This window comes from Bombus pascuorum, chromosome 10, assembly GCF_905332965.1.
Source record: "Bombus pascuorum chromosome 10, iyBomPasc1.1, whole genome shotgun sequence".
In the NCBI taxonomy this organism is placed as follows: domain Eukaryota; kingdom Metazoa; phylum Arthropoda; class Insecta; order Hymenoptera; family Apidae; genus Bombus; species Bombus pascuorum.
The window spans coordinates 11,811,774-11,834,064 of NC_083497.1; the positions used below are offsets into that span (position 1 = coordinate 11,811,774).

At 40.2% G+C, this 22,291-nt stretch overlaps 3 protein-coding genes and 2 long non-coding RNA genes across 5 annotated transcripts in view; 2 read left to right on the forward strand and 3 right to left on the reverse strand.

The window, feature by feature from the left end:
• The window catches only part of LOC132911533 (uncharacterized), a 245,660-nt gene that overhangs the window by 47,126 nt on the left and 176,243 nt on the right, over positions 1–22,291 (reverse strand). The window lies entirely within an intron of this gene.
• Positions 134–1,394, forward strand: LOC132911363 (cytochrome b5 domain-containing protein 1). Its single transcript, XM_060967984.1, has 3 exons — positions 134–142; positions 591–1,055; positions 1,143–1,394. Exons 1-3 carry the CDS (start codon positions 134–136, stop codon positions 1,392–1,394), a joined length of 726 nt encoding a protein of 241 aa, XP_060823967.1.
• On the forward strand, positions 1,582–4,006 carry LOC132911171 (malate dehydrogenase, mitochondrial-like). The gene is made up of 6 exons (XM_060967583.1): positions 1,582–1,796; positions 1,868–2,157; positions 2,834–3,091; positions 3,171–3,303; positions 3,595–3,797; positions 3,854–4,006. The coding sequence occupies exons 1-6, from the start codon at positions 1,622–1,624 to the stop codon at positions 3,947–3,949; spliced, it is 1,155 nt and encodes a 384-aa protein (XP_060823566.1). The 5' UTR covers positions 1,582–1,621; the 3' UTR covers positions 3,950–4,006.
• Positions 2,401–3,595, reverse strand: LOC132911172 (uncharacterized). Its single transcript, XR_009658935.1, has 3 exons — positions 3,432–3,595; positions 3,015–3,348; positions 2,401–2,903 (listed from the first exon to the last, which is right to left on the reverse strand). It is a non-coding gene; the product is annotated as an uncharacterized LOC132911172 (long non-coding RNA).
• Positions 13,743–16,304, reverse strand: LOC132911364 (uncharacterized). The gene is made up of 5 exons (XM_060967985.1): positions 16,251–16,304; positions 16,002–16,188; positions 15,492–15,753; positions 15,264–15,417; positions 13,743–15,110 (listed from the first exon to the last, which is right to left on the reverse strand). The coding sequence occupies exons 1-5, from the start codon at positions 16,302–16,304 to the stop codon at positions 14,856–14,858; spliced, it is 912 nt and encodes a 303-aa protein (XP_060823968.1). The 3' UTR covers positions 13,743–14,855.

Genomic DNA, 22,291 nt, shown 5'->3' on the forward strand with positions numbered 1-22,291 from the left:
CATTATGATCGATGATTGTCACTTTGCATACCTACTGACACTCCACGATTTAATATTTTTTCCTCGACGACTATTTCTCTAGTTATCAAGTTTGCCTATGATCCGTCTAGTTTTTTCGTGGAATAAGACTAACATGAAGATAGTAAATTCTGTCATTTATTGAGCAGCATTTTTTGGGCATGTTAAGGATTATATGTGTTTATTGTTTTTTACATATTTACATAATAAAGCATAGTGTAAATATATCACAAGGTCAATTGTGATCTGTCTCTATGATGTTTAATCGAATGTTAATTCAATACTTTTGACTATCTCAAAATTGCAGCAGTCATATTTGACGTGTTAAAATAAAAAAATTATCTTATCGCGCGAATGTTTTCTTCATTTAAAATGTTTCGACATAATTGCTTAACATTGCTTTAAAGTACATGTATGTATGTATATATATTTATTTATTTATTTATTTATATTATATAGTACATTCAAATGAAAATCACCCACGACAAATTTCAGTAAAAAGGAGAAAATATAATAGCGGATATAGCAGATTTCGTAAAATGTCATTTATAAGTCGATCTTGTTTGTTGAAGGAAAAACATATTTGTAGAATTGGTAAAGATTTTACAGATGACGCGTCCAAGGCAGTCGAGTATTTTCTACCGACAGAAATTGCTGTTCATAATACAGAAATTGATTGCTGGATTTCGTATCATGACGTAGTGTATGATTTGACTGATCTTTGTAAAATTTGGGCGAATAAAAGGGAGATCAAACCAATATTAGCTTATGCTGGTAAAGATATAAGTCATTGGTTTGATCACGAAAAAAATGATATTAAACATTACATACATCCCGTTACGGGAGTATTGGTACCATATTGTCCTCATGGTCCGATTCCGGATGTAACACCTTCCGTAGTACCTTGCAGTACTTGGCGACCATTAGATAAATGTCCTTGGTGGCTCGATGAAAAATATAAAAAAGGATACTTAACCAAAAATGCACGTCCATGTAGAATTTTAAATGTCCTCGTCGGAGTACAAGTTATTATAATGGTAGAATACTAGACGTTTATCGTTCAAAGAAACAAATCTTTATTTTATTGTAATAAAAGGTGTTTACAATCGACGTGTTAATGAAAGAATTTCGTAAAGGTCTGTGAGGAAGATTCCATTAGACGTATTCAAGAACGTGCTCTTATTTATAACGAAAATGGAAAGTCTTATACGTGGAAGTTCGAAGGGAAGGATTTGAATATCGATTTAACTTTGACAGAAAATGGTATTCCAGACGAACGAGATCGTTTTGCCGCTTGCGGCCTCCCCGAAGATTATTATATTCCATGTCTCATGTGTTACTACAATGAAAAATCTAATGATAATACAGATGAATAGACAGAAATGGTGGGAAAAATTCTAGGGGCTATACATATGTATATGAAAGTAAAATGAACATGAATTATTATTCGAAGAAAAGTTTTCTACGGTATCATCGTATAATAGTTAAAGCAAATACAAAAGATGGCACCACGACCACTTTAGTCAACATAAGTCAGCTAACTTTCATTTAAGGAAATGAGAACTTTATCTCGTTCAGTAGGCCTTTATAAAATTTAACGACAATGTTTTCATCTATAACGATTCGTACTTTTCGATATTTGACATGGCGTATTTCTCACGGCAGATATTTTTATTCTCTGACTGAAAAGAATGCTTTTCAAATTACTAGTACACAAATTAATGCCTTCTCGTCGAAATCTATGAAAGTAGCTATTTTGGGTGCTGCTAGCAAGACTGGTAATTTAGGTTACATTCTCTTCCTTTTTCTACTGTATATTTTACATACTGATTACGTTGTCACGATATAGGGAATAGTCTTTCACTGTTTCTGAAACAGTCACCTCTGATCGATGAACTGGCAATTTTCGATAATAAATGCGTTTATGGTCTTGCGCTGGATTTGAATTATATCGACACGAGGTGCAAGGTTAGTACGTGTAATTATCCTGAAACGAGTCTCGAGCACACGCTCGAAGGAGCGAAAATAGTAATGATCGTAGCAGATGACAGGATCAAAGAGAACCAACACGAAGTCTTGAAATCTAATGCAGATAGGCTATCGGATCTACTGCCGAACGTTATTAAATTTTCACCTCAGGTAACGAACTAGGCCGATTAATGATTACGTTCTTTTTATTATGAAAGAGTATCTCTTAGATATTTTACTCGTGAGAAATATAGTCACACATACAAATTTTCCTACACCTTTTGAAACAGACCTTTGTTTTTTTTTAAACGAAGCACATAATAACGACGTATAATAAATGTTTCTTCATACAGGTATAAAACAGTAATGAAAAAGTTATTAATTGTTTTGGTATAGAACACATTTACTTCGTAGTAAAATTTTGTAGCATTTTATTTCAGTAATAAATGGATGTTTTATAGGGTATTTAGGCTTATAATCGAGACAATAAAGATGCGTTATGGATTCGTATAATGGCACTACGCCGTGTTTTCTAGATGGTTGGCCGCTGTTTTTTTATATGTAGTAGTTGACCTCGGCTTTTAACGCCCTCACAGCTTCATCAATTACGAGCAGGTTGTTTTCGACATTCTTCGTGACGATTTCAGACAAGGACAAGGATATTTGTCTTTGGTCATCTACATACCATTTCCTTTATAGCGATGTCGATGATGTGTTCCTCTCCGTGCCTTGTCTATTTTATTTCCGACCAAATTTAGCTCTGTAAACCTTTTTAAGGTCCGATCTGCAAGGCATCAATTTCAATGTCGACTTCTATGGCGAATATCTTTGGCCTTTTTTACTTTAGGCTATGGTCGCAGTCGTAATGAATCCGATAAATAGTTTAATACCTCTGGCAATGGAAATGTACAAAAAGGCTGGAATTTACGAGTACAATCGTCTTTTCGGTGTAATTAATTATAATTGTCTTAGAGCGAATACCTTCGCTGCAAAATTTATGGGCGTCGAACCAGAATGTATGATAGTACCTGTAATTGGCGGAGGTTGTCCGAAAACGTGTATTCCACTTTTCTCTCAAGCAAAACCTTCCACCGAATTATCTCAGGTTGTAAAAATTTCACTAAACGTTTCACAGTGCCTTTCTGATTATCACCGAGTAATCGATTAGTCCATTGATTAATTAGATAGAGGCTAGGAGATTGACACAGGCTGTAAGAATACCCAACGAAGAGTTACTCACATCAAGCAAAGTTAAAGAGAAAACATTTTTAACTCTGTCTTTTGCGGCTGCAAGATTTTGCATGTCTCTTTGTAAAGGTATCGTTACGCTACCGTCCATAAATTACAGAATTCTTAGTTTATCTAAAAATAGATATAAATGAACGTTGTAGCTATTATTACTATTATTAATTATTCATTATCATTGAAAACAAGTTTTTATTTACCAAGTTTTTCAAAGCCATTCTTTATCACACGGTTATGGTTGTTTTTCATCTCACGATGTAAATTAGCAAGTGTTTCCTGTTTTACGGACGGGAGTGTACATCAAATACACAATATTTTTCATAATTAGATCTGAAATTGACATTTCGTTATTGAATTATTTAGCCTTACGACACGAAAGAAACGTTGTGGAATATGCATATGTCAGATCATGCATGATGCCACAACTAACATATTTCGCTGCTCCCTTGGAATTAGGTCCTAATGGAATTCAAAGATATTTGGGTATTCCACCTTTGAGCGATTACGAATGCGAGCTTCTTAAAGCAGCTATACCTTGTTTAAAGGAAGCTATTAAACTTGGAGAGGTAATGAAGTAAAAAAATTATTGAGAAAACAAGATGACATCCTTAACTCTTCGCAGACTCTTGCTCTTGGACACGAAAACATTTCTTCGGAAGTATGCCTGCAACATACCGATCCGTGCGGTCAAATAAATTCGCCTCGTACATCTTCTTAACAAGCGATAATCGAAAGTACCAAATATTATCTTTCGTACACCAGTTTTTTTTTTTTTTTTTTATTAAAAAAACAATCATCGAGAAAGTTCATCGAATCACGTAAAAATGGCTTCGAACAAATATATGTATAAAGTTTTCGAAATATATGTATAACGTTTAAGAAACTACGGTTAAAGTTTCATTTAATAAAGCGACATTTCATTTACACCAATCTAATTTGAACGTTTGCTATATGAACATGCTTGTTCCGTCTTATACTCTATCGACATTATTATCGCGTATGCGCATAGATATAACGGTGATGCTCTAATTATAACAAGTCCGTTGGTTTCGTTTCGCGAGTCTCGAATTTACTCGCTTGTTGTAGTTGTGTATAGTAAGCAACTTAACTAGCGTTGCCTAAAGAAGGAAGTCTTTGGATCTGATAAGGACAAATACAACCCTGGTCTCAAAGATTCTAGAAGCGAACGCGGTTTTCGAAGAGCCACCGCATCACCGTGTCTCAGGTTACCAGGTAGATACGTGCAACAAAAGTAGAAGAAACTCGTCCTTTCCGCATTCCCGACACGCCATGGTGTTCCCAAGTGTGCGCGGCGACTGCAGACAAGATACGGACGACTGCAGCTGGCAACTCTTTGGCAGAAGGGATTATTGCGAAGTTACCAAGAGAGGGAGAACGCGCGGGTGTTGCCTATTGCAAATCTTCGCTAAGCAAGTCTTAAACTCCCTACATTCCAGCGCGATTCAACCATAACTACGGCGAACAGCATAACAAAAATATAATAAATACAAAGTAGAAAACAAAAGCATCGCACGGTGATTCAGGAGGTTTGGTTGCTCGATGATCTAAAAAGCATAATGATTTATTAGTTTATAGATTGCATGCGGCTATTATCCAGTGAATTTAATTCAAACGATAATATATAGCTTTCAGGCTTGAAAATTGCATTATTTTTCCAATGGTTTCGAGGTTAAACGTTCCTATTTAAAGAGTCGTTGTTTGGTCCTGTGTGTGCTACCATACCTACGCACCATCTTCATCGAATTGTACTGCCACGCAAACTCGTTCCTCTTATATCGTTATTAACACATGCTCCTCCTTTTTCATCGTACGTCTCTTATTCCACTATTCGTTTTTTCGATTCCATTACGCCGATCCATTGATTCGACGCATAATCCGATGCTTTTAATGAAACCTCGATTGCAGCTAATGCACTGCTTAAATAGCTTCGAGTAACTATCCATCTTTCTGCTATAAACACCACCAGTCGACCTTGATGGTGTAAGCGATGAGAATCGTTCTGATGGGAACGATGAGTTTCAACGTGCTATCGACGCATATAAAGCGGTAAACCAAGTGGAAAAGAAAACAATTAAAGATAGGCACGATTGTCTTTTTCGTCGATAAAAATCTCATAGTAGATTACATAGTAATTTTCAGCGATGTAAATACTAGAATTTGTAATTTTTTAATCAAATGGATCATTACCGGAGGAAGTTTGAAAATCGGACGTTTCTCTGATTCGTCTTTGACAGAACATCATCGAGGATGTGTACGCTTTTACGTGGTTCTTGCTACTGTAACTTAGGTATGTTGGTAACGCCAGCAACTTGCGGAGCAGGAAATTAATCGCATAGTTTCTCACGACATAATAGTTGCAATACCCATCTGCTCGTATTCTCGTCTCCGCAATTTGTGTCCATCATGCGCTAAAAACTTGGTGTCTATCGATAATTGCTTTAATTACAACGATGTTAACGGCTTCTGAAATCTGAAAAATACACGTACAAAGTTTTTCTCGCCTAATGAGAGCGAACTTACGTTAACTGGTATATTTAACGACGGCCGTTGGTCAACTAAAATCCGGGGTTCGTTTAGAAATTCCATTCACATACCGCTGCTTCGTACTGCATTTTCGACGTATACTATCGTTCAAAAGTATTCGCACACACACGTTTGCTTATCCTCGATAAAACGCGATTTAATTGCAGAACCGCGAATAAAAGTTAGCCGCCGGGAAATAAATGGAAGCAGTACGAGCGTATTAGTGTATTTCTTCGATCGGGATTCGATATTTTTACGATGCAAGTTGCGTCGACAAAATGTTTTAATCGATCCAACGATCCACGCGATCGTAGGTATTCGTATAACTGTCAACATCGATCGAACGAGCTCAACGATTCTACCATCTAGAAATACATAAGCTTGTTGGTATTCGAGCATTAGAACGCCTCACACGATCGCTTTTTCTCTGGCAAGGCTGGCGCCGTCTGGCTCTTTCTTGTTGAATTCTTCTAATCAAAGAGGTTATCGAGGATTGCGTAGTATCGATCGGCCGTTCTTCTGCTCAAGGACGTAGATTGGAGGACATCATACATTGCGATTAAGAAGAGAAATCGCTCCAAGTGTAATAGTCGAGAAAGAATCCGTCTTAATGTTACGTTGCGTGAGAAAATCCTTTGAATCCCTCCGACCGTGTCACCATATAGCACATTTTCTCTCGTTAATCGTTTCATATGCGTTTTCCTCCCGGTTTCCTTTCCATTACGAACAATGTGTTAAAGAAACTGGTAAATACGGAGTACCGTATTACCAGTTAGCAAGCGTAATATTTTCGGTTTAACGCCGGTGATACAAATTCATTAGCGCGATCGTAATTTTTCATAGCCGCTAATTCGTCACCTAAGGCGTTCGCTCGAACGATCAACGTATTCTAAGGACCGGTTATGAGGATGTATTAGGAAGATAAGAGGATACAGCAGGACAAATGGGCGGGAGGTGAATGTCCGAGCTGAGACCATTTGCCGATATGCCAAATATCAGCGAGTTAAGACGTTAATCGTATCAACCGACAGTCACCCTACATACCTCACCTTCGTTTCTACCTCTTCGATTTTCAATCGGTTTTCAAACGTACTCGCGAATCTCGGTATCGTTCGTTGCGGTTACAACGAAAAATCATGGTATCGATAGGTTACGTCCTAGTAGAATTTTTGTGCCGGTTGGTCGAAAGTATAGGATCCGTTTTCCACCCTGATAGACTATATGCTTCGCCGGTGATATGTATAGTAACAATAGTGGGTATTGGCTATACCCGAGATAGGTAGAGGAAAAAGAAGAAGGGGAAGAGCAGAAAAAGAAAGGGATGATGGGTGAACGGCCGCTGAATGGCACGACCTTCCGAGGAGGCCGGCTGAGCGGCCGACCGGCCGTACGACGTGGTTCTGCATGTGCACTCCCCCGCAAGAAGCTTCCGCGTTCGAAGAAGCACTTGAGGCTAGATGCGCGGAATATCGTGAAGAGCTTACGGTTTTTCGATGTAGGATAGGGCACAGAGCAACGTACCATTGCTCGACATCGGGAAAATTCTACGAAATCTTTCCGCTAACATGCTCAGATGCTGCTCGATGCTTGGGAATACGATCGCGGATCATCCATTTCGTTCGTATATTCGATCGCTCGCTCGCTCGCTCGCTCCGCTCCGCTCTGTCTCTCGATAAAGCGAAACCAAAGTCAAACTGTGTATCGAAGAGAAATCGATAGATCGCGGGGCAGTTATTGGTGTGCTTCGAGGCGATATTAAGTCGATTCGTTACGGCGTTACTCGCAGAGTTATCTGCCGAGTTGCATAGCGCGGCAGAAGATAGTGTGCCGTCAGCGTGCATACCTGTCCCTACAATCCACATAATCTTATTTAAGTACGGTTCTAATAATAGTTCGAGCGAACTTTTTACCCCGTCGGTATTAGCGGACGGGGTATGTATATCCTATTTTCTCTCATTGTCAATGAAAAATACCTCGAGCCAGCAAACCGGCTGTACTCTCGCGGCAATACGGCTGCTCGCGTGGAGCTCTCTCAGCGGTGCGCAACGGGGCATAGGAGTGCAGTGACTTTGCACCGCGACTGCGCCTAACCTCGCAGATCGTCCACTAGTTTTCTCTCTTTTCTCCTTTCACTATTTACCTCCCTCTTTCTATGGTGCATTCAGATCCACCTACATCACCGCCATTGGCGCCTCTGCGATCCTCCGCAGAGATCCTGCTTCTTGGGCCAAGGCGAGAGCATTGTTGCCAGGAGCTTTTAAGGGCAAAGGCATAGTTCATGCGTCGGAATCGCACCAAGCGTGGCTTGTTTATGATGCCGTGGCAACCAGATTGGCTTTTTCTTCTAGATTGACACGCACGTTTTCGATGTTTTCACGACTATAGGAATCATAGTCGTGGAATTCAAAGTTAAATGCAACGTACCGAGCTGTCTCGATTATTTTTCGATACACCAAACGCTCGAACTTAATTCCTTGCTTTGCGAACTTTTAGAAATTAAAAAGTCTGTTTTTTTCTTCTAGATCGATATGAAATTAAATTTCAAACGAATTTACATTTGATTCGATACAAAGGCATTTCGAATAAATTTCTACACCGTTTTTAACCGTAATACTTGGAAACGTGACTTTTAGAAGAATTCTAGCAAACGTCTTGGAAAAGAATTCTTACCGCGGCATTGCCTTTACCGAAACACGTTTCATCGTTTAATACGTACATAGCGAGGCAATGTACCATGCACTTTTAAAACAATGTGCGTATCTGCTCGAGGCATCGCTGCTCGAATCCTTAGATACGAGAGTGGAACTGAAAGAGAAGAATCTCTTTCTTTCATGCAGCAGAGCGCGGCTGTCTTTAGTGAACCTAGACCTCGCAGGCATCCTTGAACTTGACGATACTCGTGAGGGCTGAGAAGAGAACTACGCGTTGCCACTCGAGGCACTTGTATCCAGTTATACGTGCATACTCCTATTTTCACATACTTCGCTTCGGTTGAAATTTTTGGGGTAAAGTCGCAAGTGTTAGATGCTTCGTTTCTTCGTTAGCTCGTTTTTCTTAAGCGTTGAGAACATTAAACTTTTAATTAGCAGAGGAACAAACGACGCGAACTTATTGGACAATTTAATGGAAACCGTGGAACGAAAATGATTAAATCATCGTTTTCTTCTTCAAAATTCTGTACGACTATCTGAGTTGGTAGCAAACAAGGTATAAAATATTCCTCTACGAAACGCGTATTGCATTTGTAATAGCGACGCGACGTTGTAAACAAGCTGAATGTTAAAAATGAAATAATAAGCGTATTGTGACGTCGAGGATTCATCGTTTATAACGTTCTGTCCTGAAATCTTTCATCTTTTCGTATACGGTAAAAACATTCAAGAATAATTATAAATTATAATAGTCATGGGTGTCCCTCCGTCAAGAACTCGCGTAATTTAAGATCAACACAAGGAACCCCACCGCGAATACCAATTTTGCATAATCGCATATTCCACTCGGCTCTTCGCTATATCGCGGCAGGGATTCACGCGTGCTTATTTTAGAATGTCTAGGCAATATCTTTGTATAATGGCCAAGATGCATGGACAACCGTAATTGTGCAGATTTAAATGTAAATATGAACAATGCTGCGAGTATGCTAAGTTGGAAATCCGGTAGTTTCACGGTAAGAAGAGGCGTTTTGTATCTCGTAAACTTGCACTTAACGCGAGCTGATATTCTCGTTTGGAGACGTCATATTTAAGCGAGTTTTAGCACGAGAAATTATTAGATAATCGTGGACTTAGAAACTAGTTATATAGTAACGTATGTATTATACCTACGTTCAAGAGATCCCTTCTATTTTTTCGATTGCTTTGATGAACTTCAACTATTGAAAGTCTTCGGTGTACTTGAAAAATAAATACGTTTCGAGCAACAAGTAAAATAGAGTTTCTTTAGTTCGTTCAAGATGCAAGTTGATCGACTGTCGTTCCCCTAATACTTTACGATTTCGATTAAAAAATAATTCTTCCTTCCATAGCGATGGTGTTATAATCTCACGTGTTTGCTTTAATCGAGACGGAACACCGTCAGACACAACGGTTTATCGATATTTGGCTGACTCGCAAAGTATAATTTCTTACGAGGAACCAGATTTCGTCCAGGGACAAAATCCGCCGCGTGATCACGAGATATTCGATTCTCTATGAACATTTAGCGAAATATACAGCCATGGTTACACAATATCTTTGGTAAGGTGGAAAGTGTCGCGTTTCATGACCAGTTTTCAATCGTAATACTTCTGCGGCTATAGACCAACTACGTTAATGAGATCTTTGTAACGGGATGCGTTTCTTGCCTTGATACTGGTGCTGCTTTACGGAGAACAATAATTACCATCAACCGTATCATTCGTTAGATAACGAACTATAGAAAAACATAACGAATATCGAAATAATATGAACGAAATCGTCATGTTGTAGTACTTATCGCGCGATAAAATTACTTTCTAGTAAGCAATTTTCGATCGAGATTTTAAAAAACCGGGGCTTTCAGAAGAAATTTTATGAGACTAGGATTACGACACATCGTTTCGATAAGTTCAGGTTGCATCACGTCACATTACGACTACATACTGATATACGTTGTTAATGAGTAGTCGGAGCTCACGGTACTCTGCGGCTTACCGCACGGATACCTTCATCAACTTTTTGATAGTTGCTGAGATCCGCTATAATAATACCGATGATGATGATGATGATAATGATGACAATAATAATATCATCAACAACAATAATAATAATGGTAGTATCTAATCGTAACACGAGTAATATTTTTCTGCAATGAACTTTCTAATCGTTCGTAACTAAGCGTAATTCCTGTACCGTGATCCGTGTATATTTAACAACAAGCACTAAACGACCATTAACTTTATAGATGTTTTTTACGCTTGGGTACTAGGAAAAAGGTTAAGAACCTGATATATCCATAAACTCATGTATCGCGGGCAGCAAAGGAATATACAGAACTTTCGTTTTTTAACTAGGGTAAGAACTTTCGTTGTCTTTAAATGTAACAGGATGTCTTCTTCTTCGTTCTTGCAACACGATGGATTTATCATGTTTATCTCATATACGGTTCTCGTGTAAAGGCAATGGAGCCGTCGCTTTACCCTTTTACGTTTGAAATACCAATGTCTGAAATGCGCCGTCTCGTTTATGTTTACTCTAATTATACTTGTTTTATTTCACAAATTCTATCAACTCGGATAATATTGTTTATGATCGTAGAATCGATCACGCAATAAACACGAATTACGTAAGAGTAGAAAACTCGTCGTAGCCTCAGCGACGAATGCGCTGCTCTGATTTATATTTTCATGGATCGGTGTTGGAGTGTTTGGCGCGCGTTGAGGACAATCTATACGTATCTCTCGGTGACCGCTCTTGCGTATAACGCGGTAAACGAAGACACGCGAATGTGGTTTGATACTCGACTGAAATTCTAGACCCACGCGTGTTTTCCTGGATTATAAATTATTCCGTTCTTCGGAGAAAAGTCGCCAGATTTTCATCACCAATTTAGAAAATATAGGTATTGCTTGAAATTCGTCTTTTTCATTCGTGATTACCATTACCCCGAATGTAAAACTTGGTCCACTCTCGGAAACATTCGATTATATTGGATGGAATAGAACAATATACGTATACGTAGTAAACGTTCCTTGACAACAATGGTCCCAGTCATTTACCATAATGTCACATTGTTTCCGAGTAGCATGCTCATGGAACACACCCACGATTCTGTTTTACCAGATGGTAAAAAACGGATACAGCAGATAAAGCGTACAGCTTTGATGATTATTATAAAATCATTTTCCTTTCTACCGTGCCACAAATCTTGATTTAAAGCAGCATTCCAGCATTCAGAGACACTCGATTCTTGTCATTCTGAGAACGATAGTATAGTTCAAAATTATATGTTGCATACAGCGACTCGAATGTATTTAGCGATACATGCGTTTTAATTGATATCAAATCGAACCGTTTATCATCGTATCAATATCGTAACGATAAAGTGCAATCGTATCTGTGTGTTCTTAGGTATTATATCACTGATATTAGATCACTTAATACTAGACTATAAATAGATCTATATAGCAAACCATATTTTTAAAGAAACATAAACGAACAAAATTTATAAATTAAATTTTTCTATAATAACATTAGCCAAACCACGCGAGAGATTTTCGAAAACAGATTTCGCGAGCGAAGGGAAGGAAAGGAAGTTCATGGCTGGAAAATGATTTATTTTCGACTTTACAATTTTCTCGTTTCAAGTCCAACCGAGAAACGAACAATTTTTTTAGCCGATTTATCGTGTACTTGTTTCCATCTCGTACCGTAAATCTTAAAAAGGAATACATCGGTCTTCGAAGTTCGCGTTGTAACGAGAGAAACGATCGTTGGAAGATCCTTTCCACGGAGATCTTCTACGAACGATAGCGATCCAGTGTATACACGTTGAAAATAGAAAAAGCGTTTTTTATCCTGAAGTACGGAACTGGATTTTATCGAACATGGCGAAATTCGGAGTAAATTATGCAATCGTCTTTTCCCGTTGTGATTGTCGTCTTCCTAGAGAGATCGTTCGTCTTGTTAACCGCCTCCACGAGCTACCGCGGTATCGCGGATATATCCACTCGTAGAATTGCGAAGCGGAAAGATCGCAAAGAGGGAGAGAAGGGAAGCGAACTCATCGTTAACTCTAACGGTCCCTCTGGATCTCGGTAGTCCCGTCTCTCTATGATCTCATGACCACGATCTTTGTGCTTTTCCTTAGATTCAACGACGCTTCTCTTCCTCTTCGACCGATCTTTCGAATTTGCCCTTCGATTCTATTCGCGATGTACGTTCTCATTTTAATATCAAATGCCTCGAGACTTTTTCTAAATAAAATTATAACGTCGAGGAATATAATAATTATACGTTTGCAAGAAAAACCCGACATAAGGTATATTTAATAGATAATATATAAAGGAAAAATGGAAATCGAAATGAATTTAATTATAGCTTATCTCGTAGCATATAAATTTTGTTTTATCTCTTATCTAGTTTTCTCGTTCCTTTGATGATCCTTCTCTTTCTGTCCGCTTATTTTTCCTCTCGCACGGCTCCTTGGTGTTTTACACGCTACGTAATCAGAGTCGTGACTACCGTTCGTTCGCACGATGGAGCCACACGAGGGATTTCGTTCGAAGCTGTTATGGATGGAGCGGAGCTTAACTCCCGATCAACTATCAACCAAGATCATAGGTTAGTTGGGGTCGGTACTCGTTTAACGCTCTTACCTTTGCCTAGATGTACTGACGGATATCTAACACATCGGCTTAAATGGGAAAACCGTTCTTAGATGTATTCCCTTCCTGACATTTTCTATTTGCAAGCAAAGAGAACGAAAGGAAATGTTCTTACAAATTACCGATTCCATCCTCTTCTTAACGAATAACAAATAATTTCGATTTATAACTGCTTAACGGTCGTAAGAATTTAATACCGTGAGGTACTGTCAGCGTTTCGACATTAATGGCGTAATAACGTCCATGAGCGTTGCTTTATGACACCACGTCTAATGATTCGTAGTTAGATTATAGGAGCACCAACCGATCACGAAGATGAAAAGTACAGTGACGAACAAAAGTATCGGCACCGAAAGTTTCCCTGCGAGATATCGTACGGTAAACGCAGTTCTTTAAACCTTTTAAAACATTTTTTATTGGCTCCACTTAGACTACGATATAATTCCTTTCCTTGTGAATTTTATACCGTCTCAACAATATCTAGAAGCAACACAATCTCTTTTGCGATACCGTTCTATAGCTGTATACGACTATACCAGTTACCATGATGTGCACTGACACTCCCTCTATCTAGAGAAAGATTTGCCGCTGCATTTATCGTGGGAATAGAAGAATGGACTCTGTGTTTGAATTCTGCATATCCCTCAACTAGCCACGTTTTATTTCCCCGTTTACGTTTCATCCGTTATAATATGACAATTCATCACCGTAAAAATGTATAAGATGGTAATTCGAGAAAGGGATTTTAAATACCATATTAACCTATATGGTATGACAAGTGTTGCTCACGTTGGTTGAATACGAAACGATCGGAGAACGCCAAAACATAAATGGACGCGTGCAGCATGCGTTTGTCGGTGAATGATTAATAATTCTATCGCGTCCGATGGCTGGTTCCTCGTAAACTCGTTTCACTGGAAACATCGTAACGCTGATCTTTTGTATCCCTATATACGTTTCGCAAACGATCTTTGTTCGACGACTAAAAAAAGAAAAAAAAGAAAATCGTTTCTATTGCGAAATCTATAGCTATTAAAATTTGTACGATCGAAATTACACCGATATCGGTCTCGCTATGAGCCGGGCTAGATCCTAGATATTAAGACTCGATAGTATTGCTTGGCCGTAAAAAGTGTCTGACGTTTTATCTGGTGAAGTAGGTTACGCTATTACTCGGTGGAAAAAAGTCGATGGAGCGAATGGTGACTGCAGGTCGGGTGGTGCAATCTCGGCAAAGTAAAAATTCCGTAGCCTGCGCCTGCGTTCCCTTCCTTGGCACGAAGTTTAAATGTTAGCTACAATAGCGTGCCATGTCAGCTGAATCGTGTCGAAACAAACGGGCGAGAGGTTCGACCGACGGACCTTCTATTCGAGTTAAACCTGCTGTACAGTTTGCATTAATGTTCTTTGGAAAACTGTACAGAGCGAAATGTCTAAATCGCTTATCCGAAGGGAATTAGTGGATGCATTAAACCGAATCTGTGTTTCCTGCGCTCGACATTCGCTGTAACTGGCCATTACGTTGTTATTCTTGGCGTTTCTCCGAATCGAGATCACGAATTTTATCGTAGTTCTTTAAAGTCTCGTACAGAATAATGTAATTATCGCGGAGCTGAACTAATCGGTGCCATAAGTTAGCGTGAATCACATCGTTAGGTTTCGACTCCGCCTCGGCCATTACCTAACGGAACAGCGAGAGTTTCATTAACAAGGTTGAAAGTGCAATTGAAAATCGTTGTTACGATCGCGTTGATTCGAAAGCGAAATTAACGCGTTCTCCTCTATATCGCGGCAGAGGTAGGCAAGAGTTACAATTAGCTGTAAGGATTACTTTGTCGGTGGTCCGTCGTCCGCGATTCACTTGAAGGTACTTGAGATGAAAGAACAGCTCGTAAGCCCAACAGTCGATGGTTTCAGTGTTACGAGTTGCATTCGTTAGTTCGATCGGAGGCGATGTAGCGGTCAAAGCAATTGCTTGTAGCCAGCGTTTCAACTGAAGTAGATTTGTACACGTTTTGTTTCATCGAAGAGAGAGAGAAAGATAGATAGATAGATAGACAGATAGATAGATAGATAGATAGATAGAGAGGGAGAGAGAGAAGGAAACGCGTAATTACATGCGCAAGGAATTTATGAGAATCCTTACGGTCGTAGTGTCGTTAATGAGTTTCACTACAGCAGGTCTCATGATGTCGATAAGTTTCCCAATAATCGTGGTGTCTTTTTTTACCGTAGTTACGTAAGTCGAAAGAGAGCTATTCCAATTCGGCGGTCCACACTGTGCGTTTTTCAACTCTCGCCTTTATAAAAAAAAAAAAGTATCCTTTAGTTTGCTCCTTCCGCTTAATTTCTAATACTCCTCGTTTGTACCTACTTTTGAAAGAATGTTGGAATTATGTTGTCCACGATGTACTGTGACGGAGTAACGACGATTTTCTTTGTACATGTCGCCACGCTGCTGACTATAAATGCTAAAAGTTGTCCAAGCGGTCCAGGTCTTCGACGTACGTTACAACCAGTTATACCTCGCGATCGATAGTATTTTCTTTTACAGATTCCATGTCGCGATCGATTGCGATCGCACATCGAGAGAGAGTAGTAACTGGAAACTGCAGGAATCAGCGCAAAAGTCCATTACGCGCGTACACGTGACTTGTATTTTCATTAACCCTCAAAGGCTATCACGAGTAAAATTTCACCCCGTGCGAATTTCCTTTTAGTACTATCGTCGTGTAATAATACCACCGCGAACGATAACGTTGTTTAGTCTTCGCGTAGTATCGCGAACAACGATAAAAGATTCAATTCCATTTGGTTAAACCTGGTTAATTTGTTGATCGAAATGAATTTTCACCCGTGACAGCCTTTAAGGGTCAATAATTACCGCCGAAGTCTGAGATGCTACTTAGATCGCAATTTTTCGCGGCGGAAAGCGTAGATTGGCACTTGACTTTCCGATCGATCGGAGGTTCGTTGAATTTATTATTTCTAACAGATTCCGGCATGTACTCGTTGACGAAGTCGTTCAATTCGATGATCTTGTTTGGAAATGTTTCTAAACAATTAAAAGCCTACACGGAAATACAGTAAATGGTATAAGGGTTAAGTAGAACGGGATAATCGTATTTCGTACTTCTTGATGAAGACGCTGGAGACACGAGGCCTCGCCATTTATCTCGGAAGTCATCACGATGTTTCACAAATAGTTGGCTAATAGTCGTAATTGAATATCTCACGTAAATTTGGACCAACGTTCATCTTGGCATCCCCGTAGGGTGAAAACCAGCGACCGCGATTATCGACTAACCTGCAAAGAATTCGGAAAATTTTCGACAATGAACGATCGCGATCTCCATCGTGGTTATAGGTATGAATACAAGTACGAATGTACGCGAATCGATGCTAGCAACGCGAACTTATTAACTTTTCCTTACCTTGGAACGAAGTTATTGTTTTATCTGACCGTGATAAACTTGTCGCGAGATATACACTTGGTATCTTCTTCCACGTGGCTCCCATTTGTACAGATTTTTCGAGAACGGATCTATGGAAGAGTCAAATGTAAAAAAAAAGTATCTACGACTCGTAACATGTAAAACTATATAAAATAAAACACAAAGTGGAATAATAAACGAAATAAATCGGTATTTAAATTCCATTTCTATAGACGTACTCGTAAAAAGAAATATGAAATTGCATAAAAATTCGTAGCCCGATAATGATATTTCAAGGGAGAGTGTTGAATGAACAACGTTTAATAGCATATTTTTCATCGCGTTGAATAGGTAGCTGATAGATTCCACAACAGGTATCACGCATGTGGTCGTGTTATTACGACCACGAGTCTGTTTTCTACGAAACAGAGGCTCAAGATAAATAGTGTAACGAGCGATTCGCTGTGCGGTGTATAGAATGTATTCAAAAGCAGACGGTTAATGAGAATGCAATGGGCGCCTTAACTCCACCTAACATCGGCGAGCTGGAAACGGATGTGCTTCCAGATTTTTCCTAATTAAGATGTGGCCGGTGCAACTCCATTACGTAAAGCAACCATCTTGATTTACCGTTCGACTGGACGGCGATCCGGCTGCAACAAAACCTTTATGGTCACGAGAGAATTGGAAGGACTCGAAAAGGTCCGCGGCTCTTGTTCTACCTCCTTCTTTTTCTCTTTCTCTTTTCTTCTCCATGCTCTGGTTACTCGTCTTCTTCTTCTTCTTCTTCTTCTTCTTCTTCTTCTTCCATGTCTTCCTCTCCGCCGCTGTTCTTTCCCTTCCTTTTCTTTTCTTTTCTTTACGTTCGTGTCCGTAAGTTTTGCGGAGGTGCCGAGGTGAGATCTCCTCAAAGATCTACCTACGATGCACGACCACTATTACTGGCACTGGCAAGGGTTGCCTGGAATGTGATGCAAATTTTATACGAATCAGTTACAGCGCGGACCGTCCAATACCTCTACGAATCTAAACCTTTGATAGGCTTGGTTAAGATGGTTGAATGGCAAGTGGCGATCTTCGGTATAAAAGCAACAGTTTTCATAGGAAAAAAGTTCTTCGGGTCTTATTGCAAGTTTTACAAGAAGATAGATAATACAGCAAAAAGATTGCGCTATCTGGAGTGTAAAGACTGATACGGATGTCGGCGGCTGACAGTGTGACCAAAGACGGCCTCGAACAGAATGAGAAGTGGAAGGAAGGAAAAGAAAAACAAGGAGAACAGCCAGAAGAAGAAGAAGAAGAAGAAGAAGTCAGGAGGTATCACGGCCGAAGACATTTCTATGCGCGCCCACTGTCAGCGAAGATAACTTACGACTTGGCGGAATGGTAATGACCGTGGCAGACATTCCGTCCTGTTGCAGATTTAATAGACTCGTCCTGATAGGGGGGTACGAAACATGTCACCGCTCGTGACCAACCGAGTCGGGCCAATGATTTATCTCGATGGACACGTCTTGTCAACACCATCACGATTTTGAATCCCAACCGGGCTACGGAATAGATTTGCTATCTTATGGCATTTCTTATCGCGTGTTTCGAAATACCGATGTCATTCGCAAGATCAGTTTTCGTAATGTCCTCCGATCCTTTTTAGAACAGAGTGTAGCGACTATACATGTTCGATCCTATCGTCGAAGATTTCTGCAAGTAAAAAGTAATTCTTATATTCGAATCTAATTATAAGAAATGTAAAAATAAGTGAGTACGTTGGTTGTGATAATTATAGGCAGTAGACGAAGCAAACGCTGTTTCCCAAACAGGTATCTATCTGGTGATTAAAGCACTAGGCGTAAAAACGAATATCACTGGTTGAAGAATCCACTGGTCCGACCAAGATCCGCTTAATCTCTTTGCGATGTAAAATCTTGTTCTTTCACGATCGAGTTCTTACCAAGACGTCTGCCATTTTTAATTCAATTAACCTGTGGCTATCCGTTCGCAGGTTTGTATAATACGCGTGATCAGTCGGTAAATAACGCTAAATGATTCGATCGCGTATTTGTGCAAAGTATGTAACACGTTGATAGCCGAGCAAGCAGCAGCTCTAATGCAACGTGTTAGCTTACTGGAGCACGCGATCCTGTTGGAGTAATCGTCATTTGCCGCTGTGTACGTACCATCTTATGTATTTCTTCGCGTAATCGCATACAGCTTACTTACATTTACGCACATGCGTGCAAACACAGATACCGCGTGACCCGTTCGGTGAAAACAGATTACAAAGATATATTTAAATACAAGAAGCACATCTATGCAGGATTTGGTATAAAACCAAACTTATCGTTAATAATTATGGTCTTTTTATTCCAGCCCATAAACAAGGTAATTGTTAACGATAAAAGCGGTCCGAGGACTGTGATTATAAAAAATAGCGATAAACGATGATGTTTGTTAGAGACGCGAGTAATTTACTTGGTGCAGTAACGAGGTCGACGGGGACCAGCGTAAACCTCAATAAAGATAAACTTAGCCCGGCTGCTAAATAGCTATATTTAAGCTCGCGTCTCTTTGTTCGTAAGATTGTCGTACTTACTTAATCGGATTGTTCCGAACGCTACGGACACGGTGTAATTCATGAAACGAATGTGAATAGATTTCATAATAGGAGAAACTCTTTAGTTGCTTTCTAATGGATTCTAGCCAATGAACCGTCGTTGTAAAGGGATTTTCAGAGTTCCTTTGTTCGTGTCTCCTATTATACCGGTAATTTTCTTAATTCGAACCACACGCCTGTAGAAGGCAGAAAGAGGCAGAGGTAGGAAAGAAGTTAAACGATTTATCGTTGTCGCAATCGCGTTAATTGAGTTGGCACTGAACGCGTACGCGTTGACTCTCGATGAAGCACACGTCGCTCGGTCATGGAAGATTAAAGATAACATACGCGCGTTTAGCGTAGCAACAGCGGGGTTAGGTTTTTCCATGGAATCCGGCAATGCTACGTTTCGTCGTCGAGTTAAAAGACTGACGTAACGATACGTGAGCTGCAACTCGATAAACATAGGTCTTTGAAAACAACGGAAGTTGGATATGGTCGAACATTGACAGCGATCGGTAAGGAGTCGATACTGTTCTGCTATACACAAGTATAAGTGCGACTGGGAGGTATTAGTATTAAAGGAAGAACAGGATGTATAGATTACGGGACATCCTTGTAGAGTAATAGGTTTACCGTGACGTGAAAAATAAAGGGGAGAGATTTAACCGAGTTAGTTTATAGTCTCTTGATTATACCGACCCGAGGCAAGTAGTAGCGCGCGTGTTTCAGAACAGCCTTAGTCCCGACCATCTGTCAGCACATCTGCTGTTAGCGAACGATTAGATCATTTCTCGATACCTTTTCATGCTGCAATTACCTTTTCTCAATGTATTACGCATTTGTATCGAAAGATTTATCGGCGCGTCGATCCGTGAATCTTCGAATAGGAAAATCGTTAACACTGTTTTGGTTTCTATCGTTGCGCCGATAAGCAGCCGCATGACTTATTATAGGAGGAGCGTTAATACGATGTAAAAGCCAGCCACGGATGAATAACTGGAGGCAGACCAAGGCGAAGATTGGTATGTCGTGAGCTTGCCGTAAAGTTGCAGCGGTGTAACGCCGTGGCGAATCTCCTAGCACCTATCTGAAATGGCATCTGAATTTTTGCAGACACTCGTGTCCTGCGAGCCGCGATATCGCGTATTCACGGTACGTTAGAGGCTCTGCTTCCACGCAGTGTCTTGCACGCTAATTACAACGTATCCGCGGCTGAGATTGAATGCGGGCGATATTTCATATAGGACAGAGCGCTCTTGCTTGCGCAACAACGTCTAATAACGATTGCGAAAGCGATACGTAAGCGAGGTTCCCGCAAGGGGATCGAGGCCGAAGAAAGTACATGCAGTCTGCTTCGTCTGTACAGAGAAAAAGGAGAAACGTATAGTGTCGCGCGATACCGAAACGGCATTATTCGCAGGATAAACGGCGATTCGAAGCTTCCTTTTGCTATCAAAACTCGATAACACGTATCCTATCTTTTGTATTCATATACAGATCGTTTGTAATTGTTTTACCTTCGATTTTCCGTTCGATTCGACAACATAATTGCCGTAATTAAGAAATCGTTGGACGCGGCGTTATGTACGTAGAAAACTCACGACCGAGAACAGAGACACGATCGCAATTGGTAGTGCATGTGCCTTTCTAATTTTCGCATGGCGCAACGCGCGATTCTTCCTCTCAAGACCGAGTCTATTAGCGTTTCTGGCTAATCGCGTTTCTACGAATCTAACTTAATTCCTATCACCTTCTAGATGATACGCACGTTAGGCGCGAACTTCGATTCACTTTTCATTCGATGATCGAGCGAAAGGGCATATCGAACGTATTAAAGACTGATAGGTTCCGTGACAAAAATATTTTTGCTTTCTTTCTTTTCTTATTCACTTATTGTGAAAGAATATTTCATTTCTATTGGATACAGTGCAAAAAGATTTTCTTAACATCGCGGTCAGATTTTACGTGGTTCATCATCTTTCTCATTGATGATTCCTTATCGCGACTCTTGTTTGCTGGCGAGATTCGTCTTGATGGGTCTGCGATTTCAAGCCACCTTTATTATAGTCGAAGATCTAGTTTTCTCCGGCTTATCGCGCGGCAACCATCTAAACGTTGTTGTCACGTAAGACCCATCGGGTAGAGATCCACTTACGACGGATGCGCGAACTCGTCCGAGGCATTGTGCACACCATGCAGGATAACCTGGACCTTATACGAGGCTGATTAACTCGAGGAACGTTCTTATTATCAGCGAACGAAACTACGTTACGGGTTTGCCGAAGCATAAACGTGAGTCGCGTTCGTGCTCAGTTCCGACTTTTATCATCGATATCTCGAAACGGTCGAGCCTTGATTTATCATTATGATCGTCTCGATATCAACGACACGGCTTGCCAATGTCGGCGAGTCGTTTCTTTTCGGTAGATAATTCTAAGACATATTTCTCGTTATCGCGGAAGAAGTTAATGGCCAGACGCGAAAAGTTCACGCGCAAAATAATCATCCGTTCCGCATTCCACCCTCGACGATTTCAGACGATGGTAGACGTGATTCGTGGAGGGTAAAGTTTTGGGACGCGGGATACGAGGAAAGGTACTCATTTGTGCGTCCAAAGTGACGTAGCCGCGGAACACGCTCACCCAGAAGCAGGAACATCGTGTTCCTGCCATTACGGTTATTGCGAGCCGTGACAGAGGCATTTAGATTCAGCTGGAATGCAGCTCTGTAGCCGCAATAACAGGTAGACGTAAGGTAGTAACCAGTAGGAATCTCGCTTAAGGGGGTCGGTGTCTTTTCCTGTCTTTTCTTTGCTCTCTTTCTACATAGAATCTCGTGATTCGAGTGATTCGTGTGATTCACTTTCTACAACAATTACAGCAATGCGTTCCTTCCGCTCGGCTAGCATTTCAGATCGAAAAGATAACATGCCGTAGAAATATATCTTGAGAAATGGTATAGCCTTTGTATACAAGATCGAAAGCACGAAACTATAAATTTACGCGTTAGAAATGCCCGATTTAAATAGGATAAATGCGTGCAAGTGGTGGAATATAATTCTTTACGGATTCAACGCTCGGCATTCCTTTAAAACACCACGTAAACATTATGATACGATAAAATACGATATAAATGACAAATGCA